Source organism: Amaranthus tricolor, chromosome 11 (assembly GCF_026212465.1).
Source record: "Amaranthus tricolor cultivar Red isolate AtriRed21 chromosome 11, ASM2621246v1, whole genome shotgun sequence".
Classification (NCBI taxonomy): Eukaryota; Viridiplantae; Streptophyta; class Magnoliopsida; order Caryophyllales; family Amaranthaceae; genus Amaranthus; species Amaranthus tricolor.
In genome coordinates this window covers 18256699-18268351 of record NC_080057.1, presented here as the reverse complement: position 1 = coordinate 18268351, position 11653 = coordinate 18256699, and the positions used below count along the sequence as shown (strand labels likewise).

The window sequence follows — 11653 nt, the reverse complement described above, 5'->3', positions numbered from 1 at the left end:
TAAGGGTAGGCCTATATCAGTAGAGAGAGTTCCAGACTGTCTAGGGCTCCTGCCCCGCGGTCGAGCTTCTTTCATCCGCCACTGAGCTATCTGCTCAGTTGGAATCCCTTACCTCATCCAAATTTTTTGATTGGAATAGAGGGGTGATTCTTCAGCTTCAGCCTTAGAGCTTCACTCCGCTAACCAGCTTAGTCTTTTATCTTTCACTTCTCATTAAGTGGGGTTCCCATCTAAAATGTACTAGACAAAGTTGCTATGTCCCCCCTCTCCTGCACCTGAAACTCGAAGTCAAGCTATCAACCTACCCGCCTCGGATTGGGTTGCCTCCTTTCCTTTGTAAATTAGCCGAGTAGCTGAACTACTATCCGGAAGGAACTGGCTTTTCAACTACTGATCTGCCGCCAACTGACGCTACTGAGTCAAACTCCCGGTAAAGATGCCCTTAGCTACTTTCCCTTCGATCATTCCCCGAACCCAAGAAAGATTTAGCATTAAAGGCTTTCTTCCCCCTACCAGAAAAGATTTTACCGGGAGATCCACTGCAACTAGAACTGGTCTGGTTCCCACCTTTCCTGCCTAGTCTAGTCGAACATCTTCTGAACCCCGCCTCTTTCTTCGGTCGAGTTATTCTCGTACCCCAAGTCCAAGTTCATATCCCCCTTTAAAGCATCAATCCGGGGTTCGGATCGAATTCTGTTGAGGTTGATTTCAATATCCCTACCCGTGGAGTCCCCTTCACTCCTATCCGGTTTAGTCGGTCAAGCTTATCCCCCCTTGCCATCTATTCATGCTTGGCACACTAAGATAAGAGAGTAGGACAGGAGAAGATTTATTTTCTTCCAGATTCCAATAAAAGCCCAAAAAAGCCATCTTTCGTGGGGTTGATGTGTGGTTGCCTATTGATGGACTTTCTCGGGCCTTTTGGCGTATCCTTCTTTGGTAGGTTTTTACTAGAAGAGGGAGTCGAGTCACATAAGAAGCGATTATTCTTGTTGAGGACGCCTCCGCCCGTGGGCTTTGGAAAAGTCTTTTGTCGGATAAGGTTCTTAAAGTAGCTGATGATATCTCTTGTTCACTGTACGTACTGAAAAGAAAAACAGAAAGCCGTAGCCAAATAGATCTTGATTGAAGAAAGGAGCGTAGTTAGAAAGGCAGAAAGACTCCTTTCATCACCCATCTTGGCCTTATCTTTCTCTGAGCCGCGAAAGCGCTCTCTTCTCTCTCTTACTTAATTAGTAGTTTGCTGTTCTAAGAAAGGTCTTGCTATTCAACGATGCGGCAAATCATCTATTCCATTAAAACTCACTTAACACTTTCTCATTCACACCGCCCGACTAGTGCGCAATAAAGACCAAGTCAAAGCGATAGCACAGAAGGGAGCGGGCAAAGGCATTGAGTTCGGCCTTTCATCGTGATGAGCCGAAAGAGAGACAGCTCGCTAAAACAACCGATTACACGGCCGAGGTCACTGCATGGACTGATTCTTTTCATTACTAAAAAGCTTCTGTGGCATGGATCCTGAGGAGGTTTTATGAATCTTAGTTTTCTTCTTTTCAATTCATTCTTTCGAGCAGCAGGAAGACCTGCAGTTGAGACCTGTGGCGCAGAGGTGCTTGAAGAAGCAATCAGAACTATGAAGCGTGGCTTAGAGGCGTGTTGGACGATAAAAAACTCATTAAACCAATTGGCTTCAATAAAAAAAAGAAGCTGGATTGCTTCCTTCCGTTCTCTCTCTCACCCGAGAAAAGAAAGGCTCGCTTACCTTACTCTCGGCAGGAAAGGTCGTTGAAAGATGGAATGAAGAAATTGACTACCAGAAGAAACCAAGACCAATAGGAAGTACTTATTCCCGATAGAGCCTTATATGTAGACAGTCAAGCTCGTCTTCTTATCTGGATTCATTGAGTCCTGCCATTCAATTCTAGGCTCAAAGAAGAGGTTTATCCTGGCTGGGCTCATATCGGCTCATTCAGTCGGAACTCGCTCTCCTTCCTTTTCATTCGCTTCCTCTTGTCTTTTAGTCGAGTAGCTCTTCTCGGTTGCTCAACCGCTTCTCCTTGATAAGGAAAGAAAGGAGAGGCTTAACGACGGGATAGAAAAAAGGTAGAGGGAAGCAGAGCAACAAAAGGGGCCTAGAACTTGGGGACAACAAAAGAAAAGGAACGAAGTAGCTCGACTGTTAAGGTAGTTGACTTACTCACTCAAAAGAGTGAGGAGAGGAACGCGAAAGGGGTGGGGCCACGTGGTTAGCCCGTGAGGGTGAGGCTGACGAAGGAAGTCTTTCTTGGACAGATGGCTTGGGGCCACTTATCTTTCAAACTTTGCTTTGATTGCAGTAAAAAATCCTAGAGAGAGAGGCTTACTATTACATACACGTATAATAATCTCAATGGCAGCAGCTCAATCACTTTCTTGATGAAGATAAAAAGAGAGTCATTAATCTAAATGCCGTCCGGGTGAATATTCAATCGCAGCAAAGATCCCAGCTGGGGATTCTCTAATCTCTAAGATTAATAGTCATACTATGGCCTTCCCCACGAAAGAAGTTTTTTCATTTCTTCTGTGATGGAGATAGCACGGGCTAGGGATAGTTGCAGTGGAAGACCTTTTCTGGTAATTTCAAAACGAAAGTAAAGCACTTCCTCTGACTAGTAATGCATGCTACCTTGACACCCGTCTTCAACCTAATTTAGCAGTTTATGACAATTGCCCTAGATGCAAGGACCCAAGCGAGGCTTTCTTCTTCTTCTTCTTGAGAGAGTGTTCACAGTAGAATAAGGTCTGGATGAAGTTTCTGCCCGAAAAAACTTTGTCAATCAGCAACTTTCGGACTGGATAAGTAGTAAGCTTGATCAAGAATTGAGTTCTCATCATGATTCTCAATGGAAACCCTCCAGTATGAAGTTCAGCCCACTCCAAGCTTTGGCTTTGCTACCTACACCTAGTTTTGAAAGAGTTGTTTCCGAACGGTCTACTCAAACTCCCGCTTAAGCGAAGCTTATGGGGTCGCGGAAAGAATTGGGTTCGAGTCCCATAGCCCCGATGTGGCGAAAAAGACTGACTGATTCAACAAGACATCATGCCTGCATTAAGATTTAAAACTTGCCGTCTACTTTTAGGAAACGTTCTATTTAAAGAAATAACACTAACGCAACGCCGCATTCTCCGAAATTTGAGAATTCAGAAAAGATCTATTAAGAAAAAGATTTATCCGATTATTTCTTAATAGTAGCAGTTACATCAAATTACAAACAACACGCAAGTTGTCCCTTTTTTACGGGAATTTACCCATCACAAAGATGCACAGAAGAACAAAACGAACTTCATATATCCCTTTTCTACTTAATCCAGAAAGAAGATTGGACGTTATTCTGGTTCGTCTCCATTTTTGTGAAACTCTTCCTCAAGCAAGGCAGCCGATAAGTCATCGAAAGGTGTGTGTGAATAATTCCATAGTCAACATTAGTCATTTTCAACTTTCCCCTGGTGATATAATATCTTTTCAAGAAGATTACGCGAGAACCCACGGTGAAGACATAAGGAGATTTTTCTATATCAAAATATCAGTTGAGAAAATCATAGGAAAATTAAGAAGGGTACGGAAAAGGGTAAAAAACAAGCGCCAAATAAGCAAAACAGAATGGCTCCGCCAAGTCAGAATGTGGAGAAGAAGACAAATAGAATGGCTCCGCCGACTCAAAACTAAGAAGGGATGCCTCCTACTACTAAAAGACAAAGTCCGGTTTTTGCAAGAGTTACATTCTTCTATGGTAGACTTTGAAAGTATAAAGAAGATTAGATCAGTCCACTACTGCTGGAAAATGAAGAGGAATTTCAATCACATCTTAAGAGATTATGAGGGTGTACCTCACATCGTGAACTTATCCATAAGGAGCGGAAGATTAATAAGTCATGAAATTCTATTAAAATATGATTTTTATGAGGAGTTCTATCCTCATATACTAAGGAGTATGAAGGAGTTATTCTTAAGGAAGAAGAGAATGAAGAGAAGAATCAAAAGGATAGAACTACCTACTCATTATTCGGAGGTCAATTATAGAACACTAAAAGCTGTGGTATCTTATGGACCTAACATAGATCACATCCCTCACGACATAAGATTGAAAGATCCAAACCTACCTTAAGCTTCGCTTAAGCTACTACATAACCTTACCCTAACGAGTAAGCAAATAGGAATTACCTGACTCTTTTGAGTCAGTAAGTAAACTACCTTTATTATTGTAATAAGGTACTTCATACCTCGGGAAACATGGCCCAATTTCTCTTCTTTCTTTTTGATTTCGGGTTTCTTTATTGCCCAGAACGCTAAAAGGTGGTCCAGAAGCTAGCCGAACCCGGGCGCATAAGAAATTCTCGGCGTCGAGAGATCGTAAGTAACTCAGTGAATGCTCTCCAAGAAGGGCTTGGTTTGGAAGAAGGAAATGAAATATGAACAACCGCGCTGGTCGTATGTAATAGATCGACTTTCCTGCTAGTTCTTACTCCAAAGCAGCATGAAAGTTCCATTTCAGTGAAGGACTACGTATCATGATACTTTCTGTTTTGTCTAGCCTGGCTTTGGTCTCTGGTTTGATGGTTGTACGTGCTAAAAATCCGGTACATTCCGTTTTGTTTTCCATCCCAGTCTTTCGCAACACTTCAGGTTTACTTCTTTTGTTAGGTCTCGATTTTTCCGCTATGATCTTCCCAGTAGTTTATATAGGAGCTATAGCCGTTTCATTCCTATTCGTTGTTATGATGTTCCATATTCAAATAGCGGAGATTCACGAGGAAGTCTTGCGCTATTTACCAGTGAGTGGTATTATTGGACTGATCTTTTGGTGGGAAATCTTCTTCATTTTAGATAATGAAACCATTCCATTACTACCAACCCAAAGCAATACGACCTCTCTGAGATATACGGTTTATGCCGGAAAGGTACGAAGTTGGACTAATTTGGAAACATTGGGCAATTTACTTTATACTTACTATTTTGTCTGGTTTTTGGTTTCTAGTCTTATTTTATTAGTAGCCATGATTGGGGCTATAGTACTGACTATGCATAGGACTACTAAGGTGAAAAGACAGGATGTATTCCGACGAAATGCTATTGATTCTAGAAGGACTATAATGAAGAGGACGACAGACCCACTCACGATCTACTAAAGGTAGTTTACTTACTTAATCTTTAGAGTGAGGGAATAAAATAGAAAAAGAAGAAAAAACATAAAAAAAAGAAAAGAATGAAAAAGCATTTAGGAGTAGTAGAATGATCCCCTTGCCTACAAGCAATCAATTGATTCGTCATCGTAGAGACGAAAAAAGGCGCACGGACCGTACGCGAGCTTCGGACCAATGCCCCCAGAAGCAAGGAGTACGCCCGCGTGTTTCAACGAGAACACCTAAAAAACCTAATTCAGCTCTACGTAAGATAGCCAAAGTACAGTTGAGCAATCGACATGATATATTTGCTCACATTCCAGGCGAAGGTCATAATTTGCAGGAACATTCTATGGTCTTAATAAGAGGAGGTAGAGTGAAAGATTCGCCAGGTGTGAAATCCCATTGTATTCGAGGAGTCAAGGATTTGCTGGGAATTCCGGATCGAAGAAGAGGCAGATCCAAATATGGTGCAGAAAAAGCCAAATCGGTATGAATGGAAGATGCCCCTTCAACTTCTTTTTCTTGGTCGGTCCAGGGAACCCGCGTTAGGCCAAAAAAAACTATATGGAGACAAAGAAGTTCGTATTACACCAAGAATTGACAAGCGAATGAATCGACTATTTTTTCGTCGGTGCGCTCATGGAGAATTTCTTTGTACCGACCAGAAGAGCACAAGAGAAAGGCGGATCCAATACCAAGACGACTTCTTTCTCAGGAAGTGCAGCAAGTACTTGAGAAATGTTGGAATATCATGCCCCACGGAAAATAGACTTACCGACAAGAGAGAACGAGACTGACCCACCTAAGATAGAGAAGGCAAGAGTGAGTTCGGATTGGAGAAAGTTTTTGGGATAACTGAAAAGTACATTGAAAAAGGATTTAGGAGGAAGAGTTCCGGTCCGGCGATGACTACAATACAATCGAGCGGGATCCGAAGATCAATCGAATTTCATTGCCCACCGAAAAGAAGGTATGGTTGTGCCTGAAGAAGGGCAGTCAGAAGAGGAGAAATCAGCCTGAGTTCAATTAGTCCCAGCCTTATCAGTACAAGTAGCCGGAGGAGTGTACCGAGGGAGGAGAGGTTGTTAAGGAAGAAGAGTCCCAGCACGACAAGCACAATAAAGAAGATCCGAGTTCATCTGCTTGTCCAAAAGGAGTTGAAAAGACAAAAAAAACTTCCATACTTGTATCCAAGTAAGCAAATAGGAATTACCTTTTCTACAATATGGAATTCTAGGTTAAGCAGCATCTAATTGCATGGATTTCACCTATCTTATGCATCCAGGTAAACAGCATCCACGGGATTAGCCCCATTCATTTATGGTTGATCACCTTCTGAACCGAAACCCCTACTTGGGAACAGACCTTGAGGGAGAGCCCGAGATCATAGAGTAGGGAGAGAGAAAGGGGTTGGAGAAGGAATCCGAGTTCCATATATGACCAATCAAAGTTCCTCGCTGGGGCATAATCACTAACGAAATGGAGAGAGATGTCTTTGAAACAAGCTGCCTTGATTATGGATCACCTTCCACTTCTATCATCGGGACAGACGCTAGCCTGATGAACGAAAAGATGCGCAAGCTCTCTCTGATGGACATGAAAGTGGAGAGTAAGAGGGGAGATTATCCACAAGATGAGAATAGATCTCGGTCAGGACGAGAGCAATAGCTCATGCGAATCTGAGAACGGATACACGACTTTGACCTTACTTTTGAGCCTGCAGGGTGTCGAAGTCCTATTAGGAGACAGTCGGGGGCAGAAAAAGGCCAGGTTCTGAAAGAAAAGAGGTTTACACAAATTCGATGAGATAACTACCCGGGGAAGGCACCCCCAAAATATGCTTAATGCCGGCTGCTCTGAAAAGGTAAATCAATAAATAATGAAGGTAATGGTCCATGATCCAACTAAGTCTTTTTTTAAGATCCCCATTGAGTAAGAAAGGAGTCCAAATCGTGGAGTGCCTATCCCATAAAATGGCTAAAGAACAGAGGTGATCAGCCCGACCTATGTACCCAAAGGAAGGATAATAGGGAGAGTCTAATCCGGTTACCCCAGGAAGCGCGCAGAAGCTCTCTCCCGGCAATGCAAAAGCACACAAAACTTTTCCCTATAACGCACAGCATAATATAAAAATCCCGGAAGAAAGAAGGTGTAGCCCACATAGAAGTCTTCGTGCCAAACACTTAGGTTGGTGGAAAAGCAAAGAAGCTGCTTCCAACCAAACCAAAGAACGAAGAGCTTCATCAGACCAACAGTCGTTCGAAAGGCCCCTTTGTTTATAAAGTTACCGATCCTCTATGCTCGTCGTATCGGTACGCTGTGGCTTTTCATCCGGCCGGAAGTTTTTGGTTTTCTACCTCGGGATCAACTGGCCCTACATAGTAAAAAGAACGTGCCGTAAAGGAGACCAACTTTCTTGATAATGGTGCTTGCTGCAAATGAGGCTTGCTTTCTTTGAGGAATTGATGAGTGAAAGGCGATGCCAGTCGATTGAGACTCTGATTCCTACATACCAGACTTTGATCAATCATACATGATAGGAGAGAAATCGTCTGATTAAGAAGGAAGGGTTAGGATATATTAACAACCTTGAATGGTTGATGGGGGACAACCGTCCTCTTAATCCATATATAAAGGGAAGAATTTTGAGTTATATCGGAGTATACTTTATACCACAATTGGATGAAAATGTGGTTAAAGTGGCTTCGCTTCATTCCTATTTCCTATCTCTACTAGACTCGATCGAGAAAAAGAAAGATAACTTTTGACTGGGTTAAAAAGTATTCCACCTAACCTAATATTTTCTTTCTATTTATACTAGATTTCGAGGTTCGTTGACTGGGTACATAGAAAGCGGGAAAGGTCCAATACAAAGGAAAGGGTTGCGAGGCTTAACAATTTAGAATATAGCTGTTGAGGTGGCACCTGTTCCCCGGGGCGGGGTATATGCCCGTAGCTTTCTTCTGGATAAGAGAAGCGCTGCAACTGCAGGGGCTTGCCCTGAGACTTCTCCCAGGGCTTAGGACTCCCGGCCAAAAGAAGACTGGAACTTAATGGGCTTAGCTGCGCAGGAATAAGTTTTTTTCTGCAACAGGTACTAGATCTGCCATTGCCTTACAGGAAACCGGTCCTACATTTACAGGGCTTACCAAAGGGCAACTCCAGGTGAAGACCTTATTAAGCACTCCAATTGGGCTTGCTTCCCAAAGATCCTTAGCTTTCTCCCAGGAGTGATACAATGGCAATAGGATAAATCCCACTATTACGGTGGAATTTCTTACCCAGAGACTGGAAAACTCTTATGAAAGCCCTTAATCTAAAGATTAAGCAAGTAAACTACCTTTTTGTCGCGAAATAAATGAAACTTCTAAGAGTCCCCATATCCGCTATTGATAGCTATGGTTGAACTCTCACTAGAGAGGCTTGCTTACCTTATGACTTCAACTGGGAGGGCAGTGGGAAAGCTACTCCAAGTAAACTGACTAGCCTACGCTAAAGAACCTCTTCGCTTTGCTTTGTTTGAGTCACTTCGTCCCGAAAGCTTTCGTGCGAAGAGTAAATAAAGGTCAAGCGTCAAAGCCAGGCTCTTTCACCAATCCATCGAGTTTAATTCCTGCTATTGGGAGTTCTGCATTAAAGTAGAAGCTAGCAAAGCAAGTCAGGGAAGCTAATTGCGACAGTTAAGCTCTTTCAAGTTTGTAATATTTTGAAAGCTATCCTGTTACAGATTCTGTTAGCAAGCCAGTTCCATTATTGATATTGATTGACAGAGAGCAAAAAACTAACCGGTGTTAGCAGTCTTTCCGGTCTTGCCCACTTCTCACTGTACATGCCAGTCTTGGAATGCCAGTACAAAAAAACTTTTTAGGAAGAGTGAATATCACTTCCCGGTCAGTTTCCTTTCTTGCTTACCGGCTTAGCTCTGCAGAACCGATAGGTTTCCATTCTCCTAATTCAGTCTATAGACTTTGGTTTAGGTTCAATCCAAGACCAGGAAAGCAACGAAGCCCAATGCCAAGCAAAGCCCTAGACTACAAGTGAAGAAATTGGGTTCAACTAAGCCCTTAACCCAACATGAGGCGGAGCCTTAACCCGACACAAAAGGGACCTATTAGGATAGTGGGCTTAGTCATCCCAACATAGGTAGGTTGTCAACCAAAAAGGGGAAGTTCCCGTGATTTAAGGTTTATGGATATCCTACCCTAAGACGAGAGGATTGGGCTTAGAGCACAAGACCCATCAGTGGATAAGATCACATCTTCATGACAAGAGGCGTACACCTTAGGCCTCACTCAAGGTAATGGGCCAACCCTAACGAGTCCAAACAAATTGGATCTTATTGTATGACAAAACCACAGATTGGGCTTAATTCAAAGCCCTCTCCGATTCTATCTAAAGGTCCAACATAGAACTCCAAGCAATCTAACAAGCACACGCAGTCACACAAGACATCGTGGGCCTATGGGGAATTTAGAAGCTCTCTAGTGTGGTTAAGTGTCTCCTTATAACTCCGGTAAGGCTTGGGGTACCCACAGGCAGGAAGCTCCCATTGTGCCTCTCAAGATGGGCTTATTTAAGGTGGGGGAGACCTTAAGCCGTGTACTTTCCCAAAACATTAGTTGATCCATTAGGTTCTTCGATTTGTTCAGAAAAGAAACGAGAGACAAGAAAACATCTTTTGATTCGTTCCTTACTCTAACAAGTAAGCAAGTCAACTACCTTATGAAAATCTAATTTCTCTGTCCACCTTTTAACAATAACTGGTCTACCTCCCATGGTATAAGGTCCTCCTCTCAAAACTGCATTACAATCATGTGGTTTCTGGAATTTCACTAGGAAATACCCATCATCATGATAAAAGATATCTGGCTTAGCAACATCTTTCCATTGAGCAGAGATATACACAGAAAGTGGTTGAATAGTGGGAGTGTCCCCTACCACATACATAACAACTGCATTCTCCCCATTTTTTTACAACCTATGAACCTCTTCCTTCTCTAGCTGAGCAACAGAAAGACCATTCTTCACAGTAGGAGGTACAAATGAGAAAGACATACCTTTGGCTGCCAGAGTGCTTTTCGTAAAAGTAAAAAATCGAGTCCATGGACGAGTAGACTGAGAGGGCTCCTTAACAACCTCCTTCGCTGGACCATTCTCATTGTTCTTCTCTTCAATCACTGTTGTAGTTATTCCTCCATTCAGGGTTGCAGCTTCTGAAGTTACGGGTTCCTTAGTAATACGCACCACATCTTCATGATGTTTAAAGAATTCCACAAGCTTCGAGAATTGAATCTTCACTACTTCCAATTCCTCCCTTGTAATGTTAGAATAGAATTTGATGAAATTAAGAGGTTAGAGAGATAAACTCCCATGGCGATAATTGTGAGTCTGCGTGATAGTTAACTTGCAATCAATTTCCATGGCGAGGAAAAGGCATAATAGCTCCCACAAGAAAAGAAAGCCACCTCGTACTCCAGTTCAAACTCGTAATGTAACACAGACTTCTCAAAATTCGAATCAAACCCCTGAGGGTAATATATCTGATTCTGCTAATGTATCCCCGAGAAAGTCTTTATCTAGTGGATATCGGCTGACAGGAGGTGATAGAGCTGTGGATAGGCAGACTGTAGCACAGCCGGAAGTTGCAAGAGCAGGGGCGTCTAATGGAACAGTAAATCAATCTAGGAGAATTTATGATTCAGACGAATTGGATGGGATAAACCCTAATTTAGGGACTGAGCAGAGAATGCAAAGAGTAATTGATGACATGAATAGTGCACTGGGTATAGCAGGTGCTCCTCAGCCTTCATCAGGTACAAATAACCAGGAACAGAACCAATTGCGGGTGAATGAGATAGCTCAAGCAGTAATAAGACCAGAAGCAACTCCAGCTATTCGACAGAATGAATCAGCTGGGGCTTGGTCTCACATGTTTGCAGGTTCTAGGATGGCGGCTAAGGGTAAATCTCTTGCTTTTATCCCCCCTACAGTGGAGAATGGTGTTAATTGTGCAAAATTGCAGCAATCTGAGATTGAAATCTTAGCTGAGAGGCGGATGAATGCTTTAATTGTGTATATTGTGGGTGATACTCCAACTATTGCAAACTTGCATAAATAGTTAGCCTATGAGTGGAATTTTGTTGCTAAGCCTACAATTTTTGTACATGATGAGGGTTACTTTTTGATTGAATTTGCAAGGATGATCGGAATGAGGTTCTATATTCTGGGCCACATACGTTTTTTGGGAAACCTATGATTTTGAAGCCATGGTCTGCTGACTTCAACTTTCAAGATGAATTGCTTAAGATTGTCCCACTGTGGGTTAAGTTTCCTAACCTTCCATAAGCTTCGCTTAAGCGACTACATACCTGGTTTAGTCTTTGGCTGCCGAGTACTTCTTGTTTGTTAAAGACCAATTAGCCTATCTCTTTGATCTGACCAGGTCAATCGACCTATCTCCCAACGTACCGGAGCTTGTCTACCCGCGGAA

The 11653-nt window shown here is 42.6% G+C and overlaps 3 protein-coding genes across 3 annotated transcripts; all 3 read left to right on the top strand.

Annotated features, from left to right (window-relative positions):
* Positions 1-250: 250 nt before the first annotated feature.
* Positions 251-4731, top strand: LOC130827067 (ribosomal protein S4, mitochondrial-like). The gene is given in 2 exon segments (XM_057692691.1): positions 251-3217; positions 3219-4731. Coding segments are annotated over 2 exon segments (1065 nt in total). The 5' UTR covers positions 251-3079; the 3' UTR covers positions 4146-4731.
* On the top strand, positions 3678-5675 carry LOC130827072 (NADH-ubiquinone oxidoreductase chain 6). The gene has a single exon (XM_057692694.1). The coding sequence runs from the start codon at positions 4549-4551 to the stop codon at positions 5164-5166; it is 618 nt and encodes a 205-aa protein (XP_057548677.1). The 5' UTR covers positions 3678-4548; the 3' UTR covers positions 5167-5675.
* Positions 5270-5675, top strand: LOC130827075 (ribosomal protein S12, mitochondrial). The gene has a single exon (XM_057692696.1). The coding sequence runs from the start codon at positions 5270-5272 to the stop codon at positions 5654-5656; it is 387 nt and encodes a 128-aa protein (XP_057548679.1). The 3' UTR covers positions 5657-5675.
* Positions 5676-11653: the final 5978 nt, after the last annotated feature.

Coding starts and splice junctions, on each gene's coding strand:
- LOC130827072 (XM_057692694.1), top strand. CDS start 4,549: ATGATACTTTCTGTTTTGTCTAGCCTGGCTTTGGTCTCTGGTTTGATG.
- LOC130827075 (XM_057692696.1), top strand. CDS start 5,270: ATGATCCCCTTGCCTACAAGCAATCAATTGATTCGTCATCGTAGAGAC.